Source organism: Choristoneura fumiferana, chromosome 11, assembly GCF_025370935.1.
Source record: "Choristoneura fumiferana chromosome 11, NRCan_CFum_1, whole genome shotgun sequence".
NCBI classification, from domain to species: domain Eukaryota; kingdom Metazoa; phylum Arthropoda; class Insecta; order Lepidoptera; family Tortricidae; genus Choristoneura; species Choristoneura fumiferana.
The window spans coordinates 11,601,736-11,625,067 of record NC_133482.1 but is presented as its reverse complement, the minus strand read 5'-3'; the positions used below and the strand labels follow the sequence as shown (position 1 = coordinate 11,625,067).

The following is a 23,332-nucleotide window of genomic DNA, read 5'->3' as shown; positions in this document are numbered from 1 at the left end:
CATAAGACGAGGGTAGAAAGAGACGGTGAATACGATCGCGAACGTCAACACGTTAGACAAAGCGGCCTCGTCTCGCGTCATAGTAAATAATCATCGATTACCAGATCTCTATTAAAATAAATAAATAAATATCTTGGGACAATTTACACCAATTGCCCTAGTCCCATACTAAGCAAAGCTTGTACTACGGGTACATAGGCAACGAATAAACATACTTATATCTATAGATAAATACATATTAAACATCCAAGATCCGAGAACAACCTTCGTATTATTCATACAAATATCTTATGGTTAACGCGAGCGAAAGCACGGGTAAAGGTTAGTCGCTAATAAAGCAAAAGAAGCAGGCGTAGTTAGTGAGAGAAAGTATAATCCTGTGGCTGCGTACAAAGTTTAAACACAATTTACTTGATTGGTAACAATTTTCCTCGCCCGCGCCGTCCGTTGATTACGAGAAGAATTTCTTTTCAATAATCCATTCCAGCAAAAAGGTGGAAGCGAGTTAATGAAATTGAAAAAGGGTTTCGTTTGATGAAAACTGAAGCCTTTCATATTGCTTATTCTTTGGAGTTCGAGGGTTTTTATCGGCCTTGAAGTTGAAATTGAAAATGAAATTATTTCTGGTAAGTAATTTGAAAGATTTAATTGTTCCGTGCACGTTTCCATGAATCACTTTGTTATGCGTCAGCAAAGTTTGTTATATGGGAAAAACCATAGACGAAGTTGTACGCCACTTTGACATTTGCCTTTGCCAAACAAATAAATATGAAAACGTAACATCCTGCATCACACTATTGAATTTCCTCAACTTGGGCGCATAATTACAAATAACTGCCTGGAGGTAAATCTCTCCATTTCTTATGGCATTCTCTCACAAATATCTGGGGGCACGGTAGTGCCCCCGCCAGGTCGAGCAAAACAAAAACAAAGGCTATTTTCAACATAGGTACTACTGTAAAAAAGTGCTCAAAATTACTTAGTAAAATAACGTATAGTATTTAGCTACAATACACGGCATTCTCAGCATTCCCCGTACAATTACCATTACGCTGTGGGCCTTATTCTCCCATGATTAAGGCCCACGTTAGGCGCGCTCCACTGGACCGCGTAATTGGTACATTTTGGACCGGACCCGTTGTCACGTTTGCCACGTTCATCCGTGAGATTCGCCTACATTATGTTTTTAGATGAGATTCAGGTTTATGACCGGTCCGAGCAAGTTATTCGCATGAAAGTTTTGAAGAAGATTTGCTTTTACCCAATGAGTAAAATTACAGATTTATTTCGTCGAAAAACTTGTTTTATATATGCTTAATCAACCCTTTTTTTGGCTAAACATTGGCAGTAGGGTTATTATTTCGAGAGGTTCAATAGTGTTCAGACTCAAATTTTCAGTTATAAAATTAGAAATATATCGTTTATTGTTTTTAAGTTGCTTAGGATATTATCACTGAAACTTGCGGTAAATACATTTTATTCTATTTTATCTTTTTTTCCACAATAACTTAAATTTTCTGCACAAAAGTCAGTTACGTGGTCAGGTTCGGATTATCCCTGATTACTTTGTAGTATTGTAAAAAATACAAGGTATAGAAAAACTTGCTGTTTAAAACATGGATTGAATGTTCATAATATGATATACCAAGCATGCAAACATAAAAAATTAGGACATTGATAAGACTATTTTTTTCTACATTTCCCGTTGTTCCAAAATACACCATCATTTTCGTGGTCACACTTATTAAGTATATTTTAAACAAAAAAAAGAGGTCAAACCTCCTGTAAATCCTTTTTTAACTATAAGCAACTTTGAAAATAAGACTGCGTCAATATAACGTATAATGTTTATCGCAAGTCATAATTATTTATCTATAATTAATGTAATAAAGGTTCAGTTAGATTTGCGTCAAAGATCGAGCGTCATTTTCGTTACGGTTGCGACTTGGTAAGTATTGGGTAAATAAATATAATGTTTTACTGGTGCTGTGTCATTTGCAGTTAAGTTATTCAATATTGATTTCATTTGCTTCAAATCTATAGGATATTTACTGCAGAGCCGCGAAAGTAAGAGCTTTTCAATTTCGTGGTCATCATTTTCGTGGTCCTATGGGCCACGAAACTGATTAAAGACCACGAAAAAGATGATTTTCCCTACAAGTAGAAAAAATACAGAACACTTTTTATAGAATTTTCTGCTTTTTACAGTGTAATCGTTTATGCCGTTATTGATTTAATTGATTTAAACGAAGAATGGTTGACCGTCAACAACATTTGCTCCAGGTGTGGTTATAGGAATTATGACCAGTGCGTCGCCAATTTTGTTAACTGGCGAGAGGTTCAAGAATTATTTTGCCCTGAATGTACGTGTGAAATGTATATATCTAAATATTAAAAGAAAACTTCGTCATTTACAGGAGCATTTTGTTGTAACATAATTTCGTTCTGGTTTACCGTAGACCTGCACGGGGGGGAAGGTATTGAAAACTGTTTTGGTTTGTGAGTTGAAGTTATTAATCTTACTTTAATTAAGTAATTTCTACATAGTATTTAAAAGGTTACAAAAATGACAATTTGAAGTCGTCATTTTCGTGGTCAAGTTTTAATTTTTTTTTATATAGATATCGATTGTCTATTACTGTTGATACCTGATTAATTAAATAATGCTTATTCGTTTTCTCATTATGATCGGATTTTCATTCAAATAGTACAATTATAAGATTTTAAAATAAACAAAATGTTCTTTTTCGTGGTCTCGATGCTCATTTTCGTTACCGTTAAAACTGGATTTTTGCTTTTTTTAACCAAAATAAACTTTATCGATCTCTTATAATATAAAGCATCTTATCGGTACATATCCTTATGTTCAAAATAAAACAGACCACATCAAAATGTGTGTTTTTATTTCTGTAACATTTATCTTACACCTCAAATAATTACCCAGTATATAAATATTTTCATAATAATAATGTACGATATGGCAAATTCTGGAGTTGTCAAATACCCTATTGCCCATTAATTCGCAAATACGCACTAGTTTAGTTAAAATTGCTTCAGTAATGAGGTACTGACGCAATTATTAAAAACAATAAATTAAAAAAATCAAAAACCCGACTGCCTTAAAAAATACTAAAAAGAAGAAAACAAGTCTAGTAGACTAGAACTTTGTTAACTAGCTAACTTAAAGTTCAGCAGTCGGGACCCATTAGGTAAGAATTTTTGAGCGTCAAGATTTAAATGGGTCCCGACTGTTGAACTTTAAGTTAGCTACTTAACAAAGTTCTAGCCTACTAGACTTGTTTTCTTCTTTTTAGTATTTTTTAAGGCAGTCAGCTTTTTTATTTTTTTATTTATTGTTTCATTTCACATAAAACAATAAATAAATGGTAGAATTAAAATGGTAGATTAAAAGTATTATAACCTAATATATTTAGAATGGGCTAATTATTACCTTTCATTTGATACCTCACTCGATAGGTTTGAATAAAAAACAGTTTTTGAAAACTTACAATTTGGCGCCAAAAATCCACTATTTTGATTTTTCGAGAATTAAATGTGCCCACTCGCGTCATCAAGACGAATCCAATGACGCATCATTTATCAAAATCGGTTCAGCCGTTGAGTAGTTACGAGAGGACATAGGAATATACTTACATACATACGCGTCAAACACATAACCCTCCTTCTTTGCAGTCGGGTAAAAAGAATTCCCGTCATCTTGCGAAGATAATTTTTCTAACGTCCAATCTAATTATCAGGACAGTTAATCTTACGTGCAACTTTGGAGACAGATGAGGTCTTCAACCCTAGCTATATTTCTCTCCATAACTACCTAAAACCTATTTGGGCCCAAGATACGGACCATTTATCTTCTTAATACAGTCGTCCAGGCTCATAAATCAAGGGCGCCTTTGACTGGTCATTCAGAAGGTTTCTATGAACTATTCCTGTCCAGATCTCTGAGGTTACGAAATCAACTGACAGGATTACGATATGTTGGCTTTTGCCGTTAGTCGGGATAGGAAGATAACAATAGTTTAGGGTTTAATAAGGTATTCGACAACTTCTGAAATTGCCATATCCTATATAACATAAAATAAAGCATGAAATTATTATTAAGTACATTGAATTAAAGTACGCGTGTTGATTTGAATGAGTTCTTTTTTGCTGAAATTTTTAGGCCATATAGACAGTTTGACGTTTCAAACTTTCGTGATTTTCATGCATAGTCATTATACCACCAACGGGACTTATCACGCTAACACACACGAGTAATATTTACCTCGACGTTTCAGCAACATTACAGTTACATTATACGAGTAGACTGAAGTGTGGGGTGTCAAGTCTGCCTAACAGCGCGAAATAATAATAGTAATGTTGCCGAAACGTCGAGGTAAATATTACTCGTGTGTGTTAGCGTGATAAGTCCCGTTGGTGGTATTTTGACTATAAACAGTTTGAGTATCTACTTACAAGTATATGTAATAATATTTTGGGCCTAATTTTTTTAGGAAACGAAGTGTTAATTTCATACCTCTTATTCATAAACGATTATGTATTGACTTGTCGTATGTTTTGTCTGATTTTGGCAAAACAGTACACGTAAAAGTGACAGATATAGACAAGTGAATGTTTATGTTAGAAGCTCACAAAGCACTATTTTTGTTCCTCAAATTTGCTGCGAAATTGTTGGTGGCAACTCTGTCTATATACTCGTTCACAATTTATGTTTTGAACGGCCTTTATCTATTCATATAATCTTAAGGCAGGAAATAAACAATATGCAATAGATCGTGGCGATTTAGATAGATAAGCTCGATTAGTCACGATAACGATTGACAACGTTCATTGAGCCCTTTTGTTTTGCTAATCACTTTACTACGTGTTACTTTTACGCTAGTTTTACGCTGACAGTAATCGCTGGGTGCGAAGTACTACGTGGGGGTAATGAAATCTATCGCAGCGCTCATAGTGGCCAAAAGTATGAATTATGTCATTAAATAGATCTTTACGTGTACTTCATTTCATTCTATGGGCACCAAGTTTAATTTCATTGCAAAGCTGAGATATGCAAGTTTTATTTAGAGTAAATTAAATATCTATGAGAAACTGTGTTTTACCTGGAAAGTTCTCCTTATAATGGCTTTAAAAATCCTGGAGGATAATTAAGACCGATTTACTCGTGTATAAGTTGTGTAAAATTAAAGATATGTTTTTAGACTTAACATTGTTTTCCAAGATTTTATACAAGCAAGATTTTATATAAGGTGTTCAACAGATATTCTCCTAGAAAAACACAGTTTCTCATAGATATTTACTCTGACTACAATATGTATGTCTCAGTTATTCAATGGAATTCAACTTTGTGCCCATAGAATGAAATAAAGTAGATAAGCAGACCTTTTTAATGACCTAAGTCTCACTCAGCTCTGTTGGTTTTTGGTCCATTTTGACGCATGGTCCTATAAAAAGTGTTTTTTGATGGTGCAAGCTTGGGCTTGGGCTCGTACTTACAGTTCTCTGCATGAAAGGCTATAGGCCAAAATCACTAGGCGTAAGGCTAAAGGTCTCAATCCATTACACCGTATCATACCATGATTGTAATAGAAACGTATGAGGCACGGAATTAATGCGACATGGATTACAACATTTCAACAGCGTGTTAGCGTGTGTGTTTGTAACAGTGTGTTCTGCGCGGCTTCGTTGGCTCGGCCACGTGGAGAGAATGGGAGAGGATCGTTCGGCCAAGAGAGCATACCTAGGACAACCGACTGGAAGACAGCCAATTGGAAGGCCTAGGTTTCGCTGGCTGGATGAAGTCCGAAAAGACCTGTGCGACATGCAGGTGGCAGACTGGCGCCTTGTTGTACAGGATAGGAACAATTGGCGGAGTCTTGTGTCGGAGGCCAAGATCCACTTTGGGTCGCTGAGCCGGCGAAATAGTAGTAGTAACAGCGTGTTATACCTATATAAGCGTATCGGCACCGTTTTGTTTGACGCTCCGTGCATGGCACGCGACGGCGACACGGGTAAGAAACGTGCTAGTGGGCATAGTCTCATACTTTTCAATAGGAACAAAGAATATAGTTTTGCCTGACACGTTCCTATTACGGTCATGATATGATACGGTGTAATGAGTAGATACCTTTATAGTCTTTTTGCATCTTTCTTTAGGGACGTATGTAGGTACAGTCGAGTTCATAAACTTGTGAGCAAAAATTTGAAAGAAAGAAAGAAATCATTTATTGCCACAAAAAAAAATGAACAGTTGAAAAAAGAAAAAACATCTACACTAAACCTAAACAGAAGACAGTTTTTTGTGGCAAAAGGAGCGGACTCAGCATTTGCTGCGAGTGCAAGCGTAAGCCTGCATCGCGCAGCGCTGATTTTCAGTCCGCTCCCCTCCCCGCACTCCTTACCGCTTCAACAAATAACAAAAAAAAGGCGGGTAGACTTAATCAAAAATACCTGAACACGACTCTCTTGTTAACGGCGTAGAAGCGTGTTGTGGGATACTCGTTCCAGTACGTGTCCGATCTACCCGCTGTCAAATTATTGCCCGTACCCTGTCGAATATAATAGCATAAGCTGTTTATTTTATGAGGGTCTGTTGCCACGCGCACACCCGTATTCATGTCCATAATATAATCAGTCGCAGCAAAGGGCAATATAAGCAAACATATATACAAGTATAACCTCAATACTTAAGTAAAACGATACAGAAAAAATATGTTGAATATTTACTTATGTAAGTGCATGCATATTACACATACACACTCAAGAACAAAGATTTTGTGGGTCTGCCTCGACCAAGGATCGAACCCCGGACCCTGCAACTAGCTAGGTAGACTAGACACTAATATAAATAGTAGGTACTTAAGTGAATTTTAGCATTATTTATAAGGCATGCTGCATGAAAGCATCCAAATGAATTTGTATGCCACAAGGCGCCACATAGTGATACAAATAATAATGTTAGTAACAGCCTGTAATTTACCCATGTTGGACAAATAAATTATTTGAATTTGAACCTAATAAGGTATCACCCACCATGACCATGAAAAGAAAAGGTTCTTTATTAGTAGCTTTTGAGTCGAAATAAGTCGTTTAATCCAAAAAAAAAATGGGATTTGTTCTCAGATTACACTAATGTTGGTAATTAACTGTACTTATTAATATATCTTAAGAACAGCTGCATGCGCCTTGATCATGAGACGACCTCAAATCAAGATCTAAACTCAAGGTACGCGGAACAAAACTAGAATTTAAAAAAATCATAAAATTAGTAATGGTTGCGTTAGTATGGGGAGACCGAAGAGAGTGTGACAGAGAAGAGTAGTGACAACGTCGATTTTAGCGCGCATTTTTTAGTTCTAGTCTCGAACTATCAAACGCGTGTCGCTAGCAGTAAATAGGTTTCCAAAAATTGACGTTGTCACACTCTCCTCTGTCACAACCCTCCTCGGTCTCCTAATTTAGATGACAATGCATGTCATGAACAGAAACTTGTTTAGACGTAAAGATACTTTGTCTTTTATTATGTACATCGACAACCCTAGAGGCGTATTCAGTTACCCCAGAATCTTACATGCGCTCCCAAGTGTTCCCCGTGTATAAATATCGTACATAAAACTGTTTGCCAGGCGCCTCAATTCGCACACAATACGGGAGCGGCAAAGCCTTCGATCACGGCAAAGCCTCAAATTACCAATTCAATTTCCCGCCGACAGTGTGACGTTTGCTCAAGGGTGACAAGCACATGGAAAACGAGTAATGTTCGTTAAAGGGCATGTTGTACATAGGTATAGGTAGAAGAATATATATAAGAGTTCAGCCAATTAGGAGCGACATTTACCTACGTTCTGTCTCAGATTTGGTTTTCATATTTGCAGTGAAGAGTGAAATTTTGCATCTCTTGGATTAATCGCGTCAATACCCCTGTCACTGACGTCAAAAAAATACACGGCATTAACTCTATCTAGACTGCATGTTTCTTACATCAAAACGACGCATAAAATTAGTTCACAGCGCGGTTTTGTGAACAGTTCGCTATAGTTTGTTGACGTTCGTGACAGGGGTTGTGTCAAAGTAATATGGTTGATGCGCCGCGCGTTTTGTTCTAATTAAACAGCTAGTCTAGTGCCGTAAGGTACATAAATGACGATGTATTCTTTGTACTTTTTAACATTATGCTCTCGGGTCTTGAGCATTCATATATGATAAATAAAATGTGTATGTGTATTCAAGTTTAGTGGTTTAAGTTTGTATTTATCAACACGGAAAAAAAGGAATTCTTAGACCAAGAATATTCATAGTCTCAGGAATATTGTTTAAATTCAAGTAATTATTTTCTTTAAGTAAGGTAACAGTTTTTGTCTTCATCCAATACAATATGGCGTCCGGCTATATACGAAATATTATTGCCTTGACCAAGGGTATATTGTCTTAATGTAATAAGATTAGTTTAGGACTGGTCAATTGCTGTCAATTGTCCCATGATATTTATTATTAATTATTATTTTATTTGTCACTACATCCATACACCATAGTGCCCCGACTTGATGTTGTTGATGTTTCTTTAAAAAAATATGGCTCTGTCCATTGGAGGACAATTTTGCCAGTGTCTAGTAGTTTTTGTTTTGCCGTTGTACGGTAAAAAAATTCTAGAAAACGAAATATGAGAGGTGATGGTGGATGAACGATGACAGCACCAGGGCCCCGACTTATTCATTCGAGTTACTTGATCGCTTGCATATGTCAATAATGTTTATTCTGTCCATATTTAATAGAAGGCTAGAAAAATTGTGTACATTTCTATTTTCTGTTTATATTTCGACGGTTGGAAGCCTAATTGATCTTATCTAAGCGTATTTTTTTTAGAAATTGGTTATGTACGAGTACATGTTCGGAATCAGTGAGTTGTTTCTGTCGTTTGAGCTGTTTCAAAATGTTCACAATTTTTTTATATTTATTAGCAGAACGTTTTGTCGTTTTGTCTATAAAAATGTTTTCCTGTTGCGTAAGCCGGTATTTGAACTCGCATCTCATAGTCGAGCGTGCCACATCTAATTACACTATTCACCACTACTAATTCATCATTCCTTTAATACGTTGCTAATTATTTGCGGTTTGGTCAACAAATATAGAACATTACACAATTATGTAGTCTTCCTAATTAGTTTTCTCGATTCTGTGTAATTAGGCTCCAGCGTTAATTTTTAATAATTAACTTGCCATAAACAGAGCTATAATTACGTCGTAAGTAAATAGAGACGTAGTACTCCTAACAGCACCTTTATTAAGCTAAAAAAATGTAAGTGGCAAAGTTTTACGGGAATTTATTTAGTGTTCCTTAAGGTCTCTACCCACTATATCGTATTATGTCATGACCGTTATAGGAACGTGGCAGGAACGGAATGTCAAGGGCATACATGACACGCGACGGCGACGGTTGGTTACGACACGTGCTAGTGGCCATAGTCTAATACTTTTCGATACAAAGAATATATTTTTGCGTTCCTATTACGGTCATGGTATGATACGGTTTAATGGGTATAGACATTTACGCGAAGATTGACAAACGGAACTCTATTAATGCTGCTACACTGTTCATATGAAATGACATTTGAAATTGAATATATTTTTTACGGTGAAGGAAAACATCGAAAGGAAACCTGCACACACCTACGAAGAAATTTACTGGTGTGTGTGAATATAATCCGCATTGGGCAAGAGTGGGAACTATGGCTCAAATCCTTCCAGTTTGTAAGGTGCCCAGTACCTATGATTAACTAATGCAAAATGTTTCCTCAAAATTTTAACAAAGTTTTCATGAATAGGGAATATTACTGCAATTTTCTGCCGTCAGAATGCAGCTCCAGCATAAAACCGTAGACAGTTTTTGAGTATCTTAAATGCCATATAATATCTATTATTTCAATATTTTTTTTGGATATATAGCTCTATCGTTACTATCGATGTAAATATGTCGTTATTTTGTTACTAATGAATATACCGCGCATCATTTCTATAGGTCATGATCTGTCATGGAGACAAATTATAAAAAGAACTGACGTTGTCATGGAGGTTTGCGCTAGTGTCGCCCCCTGCGCAGAACTTTGCTTGATATGCCCTATAGGTACTGTTGAGTCGAGGCCTACGTAATGACATTGCATCGAACGTCCGATTGCCTGACCTGTACAACATAGGAGTAATACCCTAGATCTAGGTTTCAAAGTAGGGCATCTCATATACCAGTGACCTGACTCCCTTACTATTATATAAGTTTGTGCTGTAGAATTAAATAATTTATTGAATCAGGCGTCACTTTGCGGAGGTCCATGTCAATGAACTGAAACAATAACTTTGCTCATCCACGACCTTATAATAGCTACGTTTATGCAAGAAATGTGTGTACAGCTACACACTGTAAGAACACACAAACCCATCTATCACCACCAACACACTACACTGACGCGTTTCGAACTCAACCAGAGCTCATCTTCAGAGCAACAGAACTGTTCACCATGCTACCGGATGTTAGTTAGATGTTGATTTAATAAATTACATAAATTTACACAAAATATGAGTGTAAATATTTTTTGAGGCACGTCACGCTGTGCTTAAAAGTGGCGCACGTCGTGACGTCACAATAGAACTTTAGCTGGCTATATCTTCATCATTTTTTTGTTTAATAGACGAAAGTAAAAATAGAAGTGTCAAATATTTTTGGATAATCATACTCACAGACTATCTAATTACAATTAGATTTGTTTATACAGACAGTCAGGTATAGCATAAATATAACGTTACCAAGACGTCAAAAATATCTATACATATATATGCCACTACCATAAGGTCGATGATATCTTTGACGCTATAGCTGTACAGATATTTATGCCCTCGACTGTACACTGGCGTGTTATTTATATCATGTTAGCTTGCACTCTCAATCTCTATATTGACCGTTCCCTACATCAAACATCTGTTCTATTTTGATCGTGTGTGCGTCACCATTCCTTACGTAGCTAGCACTTACATGGACACCGTTCGTTATTCACGTTTCATTTTATATATATGTTCGCTCTGTAGACATTATTAATAATTGTGTAACAAGATTGCTTGTTTATAACATAATCTTCTTCAATATGTAATTTTCTATAGGTAGGACGGCTGCGACGTCATAATATTTACTTGCTTAGAAATATGTAGTTAGTTATGTTTTAGTGGATTACATATTAGGTCTTACATAACATGTTTAATATTATGGTAATTTTTTTAAATATTGATTATTTAATTAGAGTTGATAAAAATACACAAATGTACTTTTCATACTAGAACCAGAAAAGTGTAATGTTTAAGCATGTAGTAATATATGTATATGATTTTGAGAGTTATATATTTTCAAATAGTAGTCTCATTTTGTGGTGTGCGATGAATCCTGATCTTGTGGCAATATCGGAATAAAAAGTAGCCGTTGTGTTATTCCCAAAATCCAGTTATCTACATACCTATCAGTAGCGTGGCACCGTCACAACTCGATTCCCTCCGGGTTGCCTAATTTTTTTATGTGAAGTCAGTGATAATAAGTATGGCTCAGCTGGAATATACTAACTGCGAAGTGTTACATGCGAAACCTAACTCACGCTTCTCTCACACTCCGAGTCCAATGACAATCAGCGATTTGGTTCCGTATTGCATTGCTGAGCGGCCAGCCCTTTCAGCTATATATTTTAGTAGAATGTTATAGTGTTTATTTATGTTAGTAAATTATAATGCCCAATTATGGTGCTCCCACACTGGCTGTTATAAATGTTATTATAACGTTATAAAACACGATAAAATTGTCTAACACTTTATAACTTTTGCTAACACTTGCTAGGTGTTTTAAACGCTCCTACATTATAGTACACCATATATTAGAATTTTGAAATAATAGGTACCTATGCAAAATAACAAAGTTGGTGAATCACGTCTAGAGGGCGTAAGTAAAAAAGTCTGTTAAAAAAGTTAGGTCCCAGGCGGATATAACACATATAACAGCCAATGTGGGAGCACCATAAACATTTTCTTTCCATTACAACTAACCTACCCGTATCTCTTCCCCAGGCATCAGGATGTTAGACCAGCCGTACATGACCGATCTTATCGAAGCCAATTCTATGGGGCACGAGCCCCATAAGATCCACATCTACAGCGCTTCGTGGGGACCCACGGACGACGGAAGGACCGTGGACGGACCAAGGAACGCAACCATGAGAGCCATCGTCAGGGGAGTCAATGAAGTAAGTTCCATTCGTTTCATATTTAAAAGTTAGGTATTTCTCAGTTCTATTAATATTATGACGTCCTGCAGGCCATCCTTTAAAAATCTGCAACTTTTGACAGTTCCATGCATATGCGAAAATACGAGGTACCGAGATAGATTAGTCGCCCCTCGCAAAAAATCAGCTCTGTATGGCCGAAACACCTTTTGTATGTCAATTAAAATATATAAAAATAATAAACTTAGTGATGACATGAAAGAAAGAAAGAAAGAAAGAAAGAAAACATTTACATGAAACATTTGCCTTCGAAAATGTTTAAGCGAAAACTTAAAGCTTGGCTTGTGTTAAAGGGTTTCTACTCAGTTTCCGAATACTTTTCTTCTTTTGATCAATAATAAATCAGGTGACATTTTGATTTTAATATAAAAAAAATGTAATTTATGACATTTTGTATGCCAGACGATGGTGAAATAAGTGGCCCAATATTGTATTTTAACACCTCTTGTACAGTCACCTGCATTAATATCTGCCACAGCGGAGCGTGCAAAAATATCTAACACGTCCTACCGGTCCTGGAAATAGAGTCGTATCAGATATTTATGCACGCTTTGTTTGTCACATATTGGTGCTGGTGACTGTACCATATTTCCAGCGAAATATAGTTATTTGTATTTGTACATTACGATCTCGGTGGAAACCAATTCCGTGGGTCATGAACCCTATGAAATCCACATTTGCAGTGCGTTATGGGGTCCCATAGAACACGGGGGAATAATCAGTGGGTCGAGGAACGCCACCATGAGAACCATTGTCAGAGAAGTTAATGAGGTCAGTTCTATTCATTTAATAAGTTGTAAGCACATATGTAGGTACAAGGAGGAAAGAAAATTGTAACACACATAAGTTTTCAATGGTAAGCGAAAAAAGTTCTGCCAACCTCAAAGCAATAGGTATATAAATTTTTGTTTCCAGCAACATAATTAACTTTAAGATGAAAACGTTAAGTAAGATCGCGTGAAGTTGCGACCTAACTTTGCCAATATAATTAACGCGTATCAAGATTGAAAATTAGTTTCGGCGCTGCTTTCATTATTAAAAGGAAACTAGGCGACAACACATTGTGTATCGCCGATAATTTAGCAACTTAGATACATACTGAATTTTTCTATCTATCTATCTTAAAAGTATTAGATACTTGGACCGCTTGCACAGTTCATGGTTTGAAAAATTAAAAACGAGTTCCTTTAACCCTGAGTTAGCAGTTAACTCGGGGTTATGTAGTTTTACACTGGTCTGCACAAGTCTGCCAAACGAGCAAATTTTGTAAATTTATTTAATTCGTGACTTATGGAAACCGCTCAATGATTTCGAATTTCGATGACAATTTGTATTATATAAGGGTTTTAGGGCGCAAACAATCGGTCTAAATAGGTCTTAAATATCTCTGGGAAGATACGTTTTACTGGTTTCTCAAACAAAGCAAACCAATGCTCGCTAGCTCCAGTCCTGAAGTTAAATATGTTGTATTAGAATATTATATTCTTCCGTGACCATGGAAGTACTCTGTGATGGCGGGATAGAAGAAAAGAGAGAGAAACTTGCTTACGTCCGATCTTACGTACGTATGTTCTCAATCACCGACACCGTTATCCTATGCCCACACCGTTGAATCTGGGGGAGCTTTGTTCCTCCTGCCCTCCACTTCCGAGGCCGCTGTCCAGATTAAGGGCATTTAAGGCATCAGTTGCGACCTTTCCTCATAGGTTGATGCCATATAATTAATTCGAGCCAGTACTAGGTCACATGTAAGATCAGCTTACCGCGCCGTCACGTTGCGTTGCGTAAATTCTACGAGCAGTTGATTTATCACTTGTCAGAGATCATCCTGGCAACGTAGAGAATATTTTATGTGTATATAGAGATATAATAAAACTCATACTACTCATCGTCATCATATCAGCCGTAGGCGCCCGTAGGACGTCCACTGTTAGACATGCGTCCCTTATAGATCTCCAATTACTTCGGTTGGAAGCGGCCTGCATCCACCGTGAACCTGTGGCTTTAACCAGGTCATTCGTCCGTATAGGTGGCCTTCCTATAGGTGGCGTTTGCCTATCCGCGGTCTCCATTCGGAAACTTTTCGGCTCTGACGGCCATCTGTTCTCCGTGCTATAAGGCCTGCCTATTGCCAGTTCAACGAGCTAATTCACTGCCACCACCATTTACCACTATATGATGCAGATTTGGTCCTCTACCTGGCAGGTTACCTGGAAAGTTTTCTAGAAGATTTTAAATACTTACGCAATATGCAAATGTGGTGTTTAATGTACTTAATTATGTCAACATTATAAAAAAATACTAAAACATGTAATTAAACAAACAGGGGTTCCCCTAGGGCAGGTTTTTAAGTTTGTGGATCAAAAACGAAATGCCTTTGCACTGCGATGGACAAAATGAATGTAAAAAAATGGAACGACATTATCTTGAAGAAATTAATTAATTAATCAAATCGACCCATATTCGGTTAATTCCTAATCCTTAATTATGATTTCAGGGACTTTGTTGAATATCGTTAGAAGGATTTAAAGAATTCGCCGCTAAGATTTACTAGTCAAGGGACTTCATTACAGAGGCTCTATATAATCTTGAGTACATTTTACGATATTAAAGACGGCTTTGAATTTGAAGTTTGGAGTGGATATTATAACGCCCACAGGGTGTTCGCTAGTACAGGCAATTATGTAACCTAATAACAACGATCCACCTCAATAATTTTAATAAGCTATTTTAAAACAATTAAATGATATGTTCCCTTTTTAAATATAATCAGAAACCTATAATAATTACCTACAAGTAAATTAAGGTTACTCCGTAAATTACGCAGAATATTTTAGATATTTTGTTGGAATTGTTTGTTTAACCAAAATATTGCTTTTTAGAGTTCGTACTTGAAACTTATAATTAAAATTAAATTCAGCAAATTTGGATGCTGCTTTTCAAAGGAATTTTCTTAAGTAAAGTAATAAAATGAAAACGGTGCCTGATCAAAGAAATAAGAACAATGTCTATAACAGCTATTAGTTACACTAAACGTAATTAATTTTATTATATGATCAATAAATTATCTATCTGAAATGACCAATGATAGCTAAACTTTATCTATTAACCCACAGTAGGTGGTCATAAAAATAAACGAGCCATAAATATATTATTATTGTTAAAGGTCCATAAAAAATATTTTAACGCCTCTGAATGTTTGCAGAACAGACTGGAACACGCCATTATAAGACTAAGTTAAAACAAGAAAATAACTATTTAACAATGTGGCTTCAAAAGTATATGATCAGACTAGCCGTTACCCGCGACTCCGTCCGCATAGAATTCGTTCCTCGCTATCCTGCGCGAACTATGCAACTTTCCGTAATGAAAACTATCCTATGTCCTTCTCCGGGACTCAAACTTTCTATATACCAAATTTTATCTAAATCAGTTCAGTGGTTTAGACGTGATGAAGTAACAAACAAATAGACTTACAAACTTTCGCATTTATAATATTAGCGGGATTAAGACCTATCTGGACCTATGTGGGTTTTTTCAGTAAACTAGATTCCTTAAAAATATAAAATCCCTCAGTTAGATTAAAAAAATATCGGACATATTGTTTTTTCTTTTGTCAATTGAACAAAAAGTTATGGACAAATAGCCGGTTAAAGCTCCGTGTACACCTACCTACGCAAACCTACCTTCACTATAGTCAACGGCCGTTATGAAGTAAATCCTGAAACATTGCAAAACTATGAAGTTTCTGAATATGAATTATAGACAAAAATGTAATGCTTACTTGTAGCGTGAGATAGAGTAGTAAGTATAGCAATTTTTTCCAATGTTTGACGTCAACAATAATCAAGAACTTCAAACTTAGTTGTGCAATATGACAGGATTAGGGTTGTAACGGAACTTCGCGTCCGCCTCCGTTACTGCGGAAGTTCCGCACGAAATCGTATCTTCGCCTCCGCCTCCGCCTCCGCAATTTTTTTTGCTTAGTTATAACGGAGGTTTATTTCTCGGCGCGCACGACAGGAATCAACCTGTCTCGTTGCTTGTGTTTGATTCAACCGCGATTTTTAAGTGATTTTGTACAAAGTAATTGTTTATTTAAGTCACATGCAGGATGACGCTGAAAACAAGTGGGATTTGGCAGTTTTTTTAGAAATTTTAGAGATTTTTGAGTTGAATAAAGAATAAACTACTATTTTTTCCACATCCACTTTCACCTCCGCATCCGCCTCCGTTGACCTCCGCATCCGCGGAGGCGATACCTACTCGTCGCCTCCGCATCCGCCTCCGCCTCCGCTAAGAAGGCCTCCGTTACAACCCTAGACAGGATTGAGTTCTTAGCAGACGGGCACTATCACACTTTTTACTAAGGAGTGACGTTACAGAGGGCCTACTCCGAAATTCGAACTTCGTATCGTACCATCCCTCTCACTCTCGTATTAAATAAGTGTCAGAGGGACCAGCAGGCCCCCATTCCTGACCTTTGACGCACTTCATCTTTGTCATGTTTCGAGCACTCATAACGTTTAATTTAATATATTATAATTAATGCTGTTCTTCGCTTTAGTCCTTTCATTTTTAACATCCGACGCAAAAAGAGGGGCGTTATAAATTTGACGTCAATGGTCTATTCGTCTGTCCGTCTTTGGCAACGTAGCTCTCAAACAGATGAACTGATTACGATGCAGTTTTATTACGTGAAAGCGATGTTTCTTGCGATGGTCCTTAGCTATGTTTCATAGAAACCAGCTAAGCTGTATGTGAGATATTGAACTTTGAAATAACAATAACTGGGATTTTTCTACTTTTATAACTTGGTTTGGTTATATTTAAAATACGCAAGAAACAGCAGGCCCTTTACTACGAAGTGCAAAATTCGAACTTGGTATGTTGCCGTCCCGCTTACGCTTATATTATTAAAAACGAGAGCGCAAGAGACGGTACTATATGAACTTCAATTGTCGAATTTCGTGGTAGTCCCCCAGTACGACCTTGTACTAGTATACCTTGTACAATCGAGTTCATAAGCTTGTGAGCAAAAATTTGATCAAAAATATCTGAACACGCTTCTACGCCGTTAACAATAGAGTCGTGTTCAGATATTTTTGATCAAATTTTTGCTGACAAGTTTTTGAACTCGAGTGTACGTTATCCGGTTATTGATCCCTTCCATATTTCTGTGTCTGACGGCTTTCTTATCTGGTTACAAAAGGGTAACAAAGGTAACTGTTCCCTTCATGTAAGGAAGAAGGGTCGATGGGTTGCCGCAAGGGATCAGCCATTCAATATTTTTATAAACAACTCATGGGAACGTAATATACTTGAGAGGTTTATTTTAGTTCTCTGGATTGCGTTAATGTAATAAATAGACATTGCCAACACTTACTACTTTTTATGCTAAATGCAAAAATCAGAAAGTAAAATAACTTTAAGTAAATTTAACTTTTCGATATTTATATTTCATTACTTTCGTATCTTTTACATAAATGTGCTATATTTAAAATAAAAAATTGCAAATAAAAACAGAGAGTAAATACTGGAGTCGGGAATCGAATCCGAGTATGACGATTAGGTACTATGAATTTACTTACGCACATACCTAATTTGAATTACTTAATTTTTTCTCTACTCCACTGGCTCCCAACCTTTTCATACCTGTTGCGATCCTTTTTAAATATTGTAATTTTTTCGCGACTCCTTGATCCAAGAACTTGCAAGTTACCGGTATAGGATACAGGTTACCGAAGTGTGCCGTTTCGCGACGCCGACATACAGGGGCGTCGCGACGCATAGTTTGAGAACTCCTGAGAGTAAAGACTACGTATTATAGCCAAATCGTTCCGAACACGCCCTGTTGCGGAGAAAGCCATCGCTGTACATGATTAAGAAAATCTATTTGGTACCTACTGAGAAAGGGTTATACGGACTTGGCGTTGAATCGTCTGTCGATAGTGTAAGTATGATGATGTTATATCCTGGGTTCAGATCTCGGTAGAAGCTGACACGTTTGTACAGTCAACTACAAATATATCGATACGGTCAAAGTTACAAAAATAATTTACACTACTTTAATATTAAGTCGATAAAGTCGTGTAGATGTAACCTAAATATTTTGGTAACTTTGGCCGCATATCTTTGTACCTAGTGGGCTGTACCTGAGCCATGGACGTTATGTCCTTAATCTGTTAGATGCCTAGTACCCATAGTAAGTACCTACAAGCTATGCTTGGTATTTATTTACATAGAAACAGCCATTTTGAAAACCAGAGGCCGTATTGCCTAACGTTCCTGACGCTTGCAATCGCGATCAAATGACAGTTTTTGTGTGGGAAACCTGTCATTTGATTGCGATAGCGGGCGTCAGAAACGTTAGGCTATACGGCCTCTGTTCTTCGTCGCCGTTTTCTATTCTCTTAAAATAAACAAATGCTGTATGCTTCCGTTGCTTTAACAATGTTATGTTACCTCTTAAATATACGTTTATTTATCACAAAGTAAATAGTATAAGAGAGATGACATGTAAAGCTGGCTCGGATAGCTTACTGGTTATCACTCAAGCAGATGATTGAGTGTTCGAGTTCAGTCTTGCATCTTTAAGTTTTTCGCAATTTACGTGCGAACTTTGAGATTTACCATAAGTCCATTAGCATTTAGGTGAAACTCCGCACCCCTGAGATTAATTAGTGTGTGAAGCTCTCAATCCTATGCCCATTTAGTGGGAGGTATGTAGGCCAAAGATAGTTATACAAATAATATTTCGTGACAGTATATACCCATAAATATTTCAGTAAATGCCTACTCATCTTAATGAAGAACGACAAATTATTTCTGACGAAACGACCCGTGACGGGTATCTTAGCGTATAATGTGTTTCTCGTGGAACAATGTAATGTTATTAGTACCTATTTATGTTTTCTGAGTAATTATCTTGACATTAAGGCTAGCTACAGACCTATCGACGATTCTGTTCTGTTCTACAAGACCAGAACGGAATTCGGGTTCATCGACATACACATGCTGGTTGCTGAAATGCTGTGAGTAGCTTGCTGACCGGGCATACTTGTCGATCTGGGATTTGCTAGAATACGTTCACAAGAATACGTTTCTATAATTCCTATTTCAGTTTTTGTTTTATTCTAGGCACCTGAATCTATTCCGATTCTTTTTTGTTATAAAAGAACAGCATAGAAACTAGGTTCAGTATCACACCTAAGCCTTATCACAGCCAACCCACCATAGCATAATTATTATTTTGTTACAGGGTCGCAACGGCTTGGGCAATATCTACGTGTGGGCGAGCGGCGACGGCGGAGAGGACGACGACTGCAACTGTGACGGTTACGCTGCCTCCATGTGGACTGTCTCCATCAACAGGTCAATCATCATCATCATATCAGCTGTAGGACGTCCACTGTTGGACATAGGTCTCCCCCATAGACTTCCAGTTGCTTCAGTTGGAAGCGGCCTGCATCCAGCGTGAACCCACTGCTTTATCCAAGTTATCCGTCCATTTTGTTGGTGGTGTTGCTCTTCCCGATCCGTAAAAGGTCAATATTCAATTTCAAATCTTCATATCGCGATTAGTTAGACGACGTCCACTGTTGAACTAGGAGCAAGGAGGGGGAGCCCTTACAACGGAACAAAGAAAGACATCTTATGACCGGCCTCCATTACTGGTCCGCAAGTGGTGGTGTCGGATGTGGTAGATCTGCCAACGCTGTGTTTTCTCCTCCAACGATTAGACGTTTTCGAGCAATTGCGGAAATTTGTAATGAGAACCTAAAGAAACATTGTAGGTTCTAATAAAACATACCTGTAGCCACCAGTGTGGTATAAACACTGTCGATTAGTAAAAAATGCTGCTGATGATATCGTTGAAAACGTACATTTTGAACGGGCCAAAAAGTAACCACTCCCAGAATACTTCGTCTACTACTGCTATTTTATTGCGTGAGTTGTGTAGCAACACCATGCTGAGTGAGATCCTTTTTTTGGTAACCTCTTGTTCACCACCATTTGAGTCAGTGGTACGTCACCATCATCATCACAGCCGCCATTAATTCTTCCAGCTTCGAACATGTCTCCTCTCCATTTCCTGACTGACTCCACGTCTGACAATCCATTGCCAACTGCATCCATGTCGTCCTTTCATCTCATAGATGGTTTTCTTCTACCTCGAGTGTTGGTTGGTTGGTGCGAGCTCTATTGTGCCTTAGACAAGAGTGCTCTAAAATTAATTAATTACTAATGATATTTCAATGGTACGTGTGAAGTTCCCAATCCACACTGGGCCCGCGTGGGAACTATAGCCCAAGCCCTCCTGTTCAGAGAGGAGGCCTGTGCCCAGCAGTGGGACGTATATAGGCTGGGATGATGATATGTTTAGTTTCTTTGTCTTTAATAAAGTTTTATTATTATTTCAGCGCAATTAACGACGGTCAGAACGCCCACTACGATGAGTCGTGCTCTTCGACGCTGGCCAGCACTTTCAGCAACGGCGCCCGCGACCCGAGCACCGGCGTGGCCACGACTGACCTCTACGGCAAATGCACGGCGACCCACTCCGGCACGTCCGCGGCTGCGCCTGAAGCTGCTGGCGTGTTTGCGCTAGCACTTCATGCCAAGTAAGTATAGGAGTAACAAACATTAACGATTGGACGATTATGCGTTCTAGGGATTCCAGGGATTCTACGGACAACACAGAAGGACCATAGAGATCGAAACCGAAATACTGGTGAACTATTGTTCTTGGTTGTTATTGGTGGTCTATTTTCTTGTGGTTTTAGTAGGTAGCTACCAAATTTGCTCTACTTCACAGTCAGCACACGATAATCAGAACTCATCAATTGGGCTCATATATATTAAGCTAGGTAACGTATAGGCGAAGCCGTGTTGGCTGCCAGTATCACTGGTGGGAATAGAGCGCCGGCCTATTTTTCAAGCCCACATGCCCCGCAACCTCCACGTGTGCACACCGTAAGAATAATCCAGGAATTAAATGAATCCAGTTGGCCTCATCTAAACAACACGGGCCAGGTACAGCGCTGGCTTGTCTGGGAACTGGAGCCAGCCTTACTGACTTCGTCTAAGTAAACCTTGCCACTTGAGATGCTAATTGTCTGCACTATGTATGCAAGTATCACGTTTTAATGCAACTTTTTGATATTCCAGTCCCAGTCTGACCTGGCGGGACATCCAACATTTGACAGTTTTGACTTCGAAGAGAAACTCACTTTATGATGCAAAGGTATGTTTATTACGTAAATGCCTGTCGATCGAAGTCTTTCAAACATGTCGTGGAGAAATTTAAAATTTTCAAAGGAAAAGTAATTTTTGCGACAAAATTTCGTCTCCGCAGCACGGAACTCCTCAACGGTTAATGGTCTACTTTAAATGTGGTATGGAAATCATAGTTTAGATGACAATGCAAATGCAAGTACAGTCAGCAAAATAAAGCTTGTATTTAAAATGATATTTATACAAAAAAATACTCCAGGGCCGTTTCCATTGGACGATGAACGGCGTGGGCCTGGAGTTCAACCACCTGTTCGGCTTCGGCGTACTCGACGCTGGCGCCATGACGGCGCTCGCGGCCAACTGGCGCTCCGTGCCGCCGCGATACCACTGCGAAGCTGGCTCCGTTAATACACACACGTGAGTGATCGATTCATCAATCAACCAATCATTTATTTGATACTAGTGTTTACTCGCGGCTTTGCACACGTAAGCCGTTATAAAACCAGCAGTCAGGCGTCCGTCTGCTCGTTTGCCCCCTATACCATAAAAAAGCAGTTGAATCGAAATTCCGGGATTTGACTAAATAGTTACCAGCTAGATAACTTACAAGTTGCAGTAGCTAGTCCAAACAGGTGACACTGAACAAGCGAAGCGTTAGTTTACTTCTTTAGTGCCCACGGTATGAGAACGGGAGACAAGAGGACAACATTCAAACGCCGGCACCACACGTTTAGTTTCATATAAAAACTGTATTTTTGTAGTGAGATCCCGTCAGAGGGCAGCATCACGCTGCGCATAGAGACGACGGCATGCGGCGGCTCGGGCAGCGAGGTTCGCTACCTGGAGCACGTGCAAGCCGTCGTCAGCGCCAACGCCTCGCGCCGTGGCGACCTCGAGCTGTTCCTCACCAGCCCCATGGGCACCAAGTAAGGGATCATATCAGCATAAACACTGACTGGGAGATGCAAGAGCAAAACCTCGCTGAAGTCGTCTCGTTTCTCTTTACCGACCCCTTTTTAAACCAAGTAAAACTGAACATTTTTGAATCAACTTCCGTCAGCAGTGTTTTCAGACAACTGTGACATCGGGACTTTCACGAAAAGGGCTTATACTTTCTTCAAAGGTCGGTAACAGACCAATCACTTCTTTTGAGTTGTTGCTATGCTCGTTTGCCTTCTCGTAATAAAAAAATAAGTTTAAATTATGATTGGTTTTTGGAGTCTTTTTGTATTTTTTATTTAAATAAGCTAAAAAATCAGGCCCCGTGCGCTTCTAGTTCGTATCTTTCTATTTCTTAGGCTGGTTTAAGCAGACCAGGGTAGACTATCTGAGTCCGAGTACTAAGCCAGACTTATAAGTAGTGTCAAAATGCATGGAACTGTCACCAATCCAAGGTTAGCGATGAGTTTTTGTTAACTTAAAGTGGAACAAAACACCCCTCTTCAAAGTTAGGTTTGTTTGCAGATCTATGATCCTCAGTAGGCGAGCCAACGATGATGACTCACGAGACGGCTTCGCCAAGTGGCCGTTCATGACCACTCACACCTGGGGAGAGTACCCGCAGGGTACTTGGACCTTAGAGGTAAGCCTGACTTGTACATCAGTACTATCAGCTTACGAGAATTCCTGTGACACTTCTTTGCGGCTATGATCTATGTCACGGATTCCCAAATTGTTGGGTGTGTGGCGTACCTAGTATTCCTGTGAATGGGTACATTGGCACAGTTAGCATAATTGCGATTTATCTCAAATGGGCGCTAGCGGCTCACATA

General features: G+C 38.3%; 1 protein-coding gene across 1 annotated transcript in view; it reads left to right on the top strand.

Moving 5' to 3' along the window:
• The window catches only part of amon (prohormone processing protease amontillado), a 119,082-nt gene that overhangs the window by 91,970 nt on the left and 3,780 nt on the right, over window positions 1-23,332 (top strand). Inside the window, exons 7-13 of the mRNA XM_074094566.1 lie at window positions 12,109-12,284; window positions 19,585-19,697; window positions 20,747-20,947; window positions 21,495-21,570; window positions 21,820-21,977; window positions 22,322-22,486; window positions 23,025-23,142. Of these exons, the coding sequence (XP_073950667.1) occupies window positions 12,109-12,284; window positions 19,585-19,697; window positions 20,747-20,947; window positions 21,495-21,570; window positions 21,820-21,977; window positions 22,322-22,486; window positions 23,025-23,142 (1,007 nt within the window). The remainder of the gene's footprint in view (window positions 1-12,108; window positions 12,285-19,584; window positions 19,698-20,746; window positions 20,948-21,494; window positions 21,571-21,819; window positions 21,978-22,321; window positions 22,487-23,024; window positions 23,143-23,332) is intronic.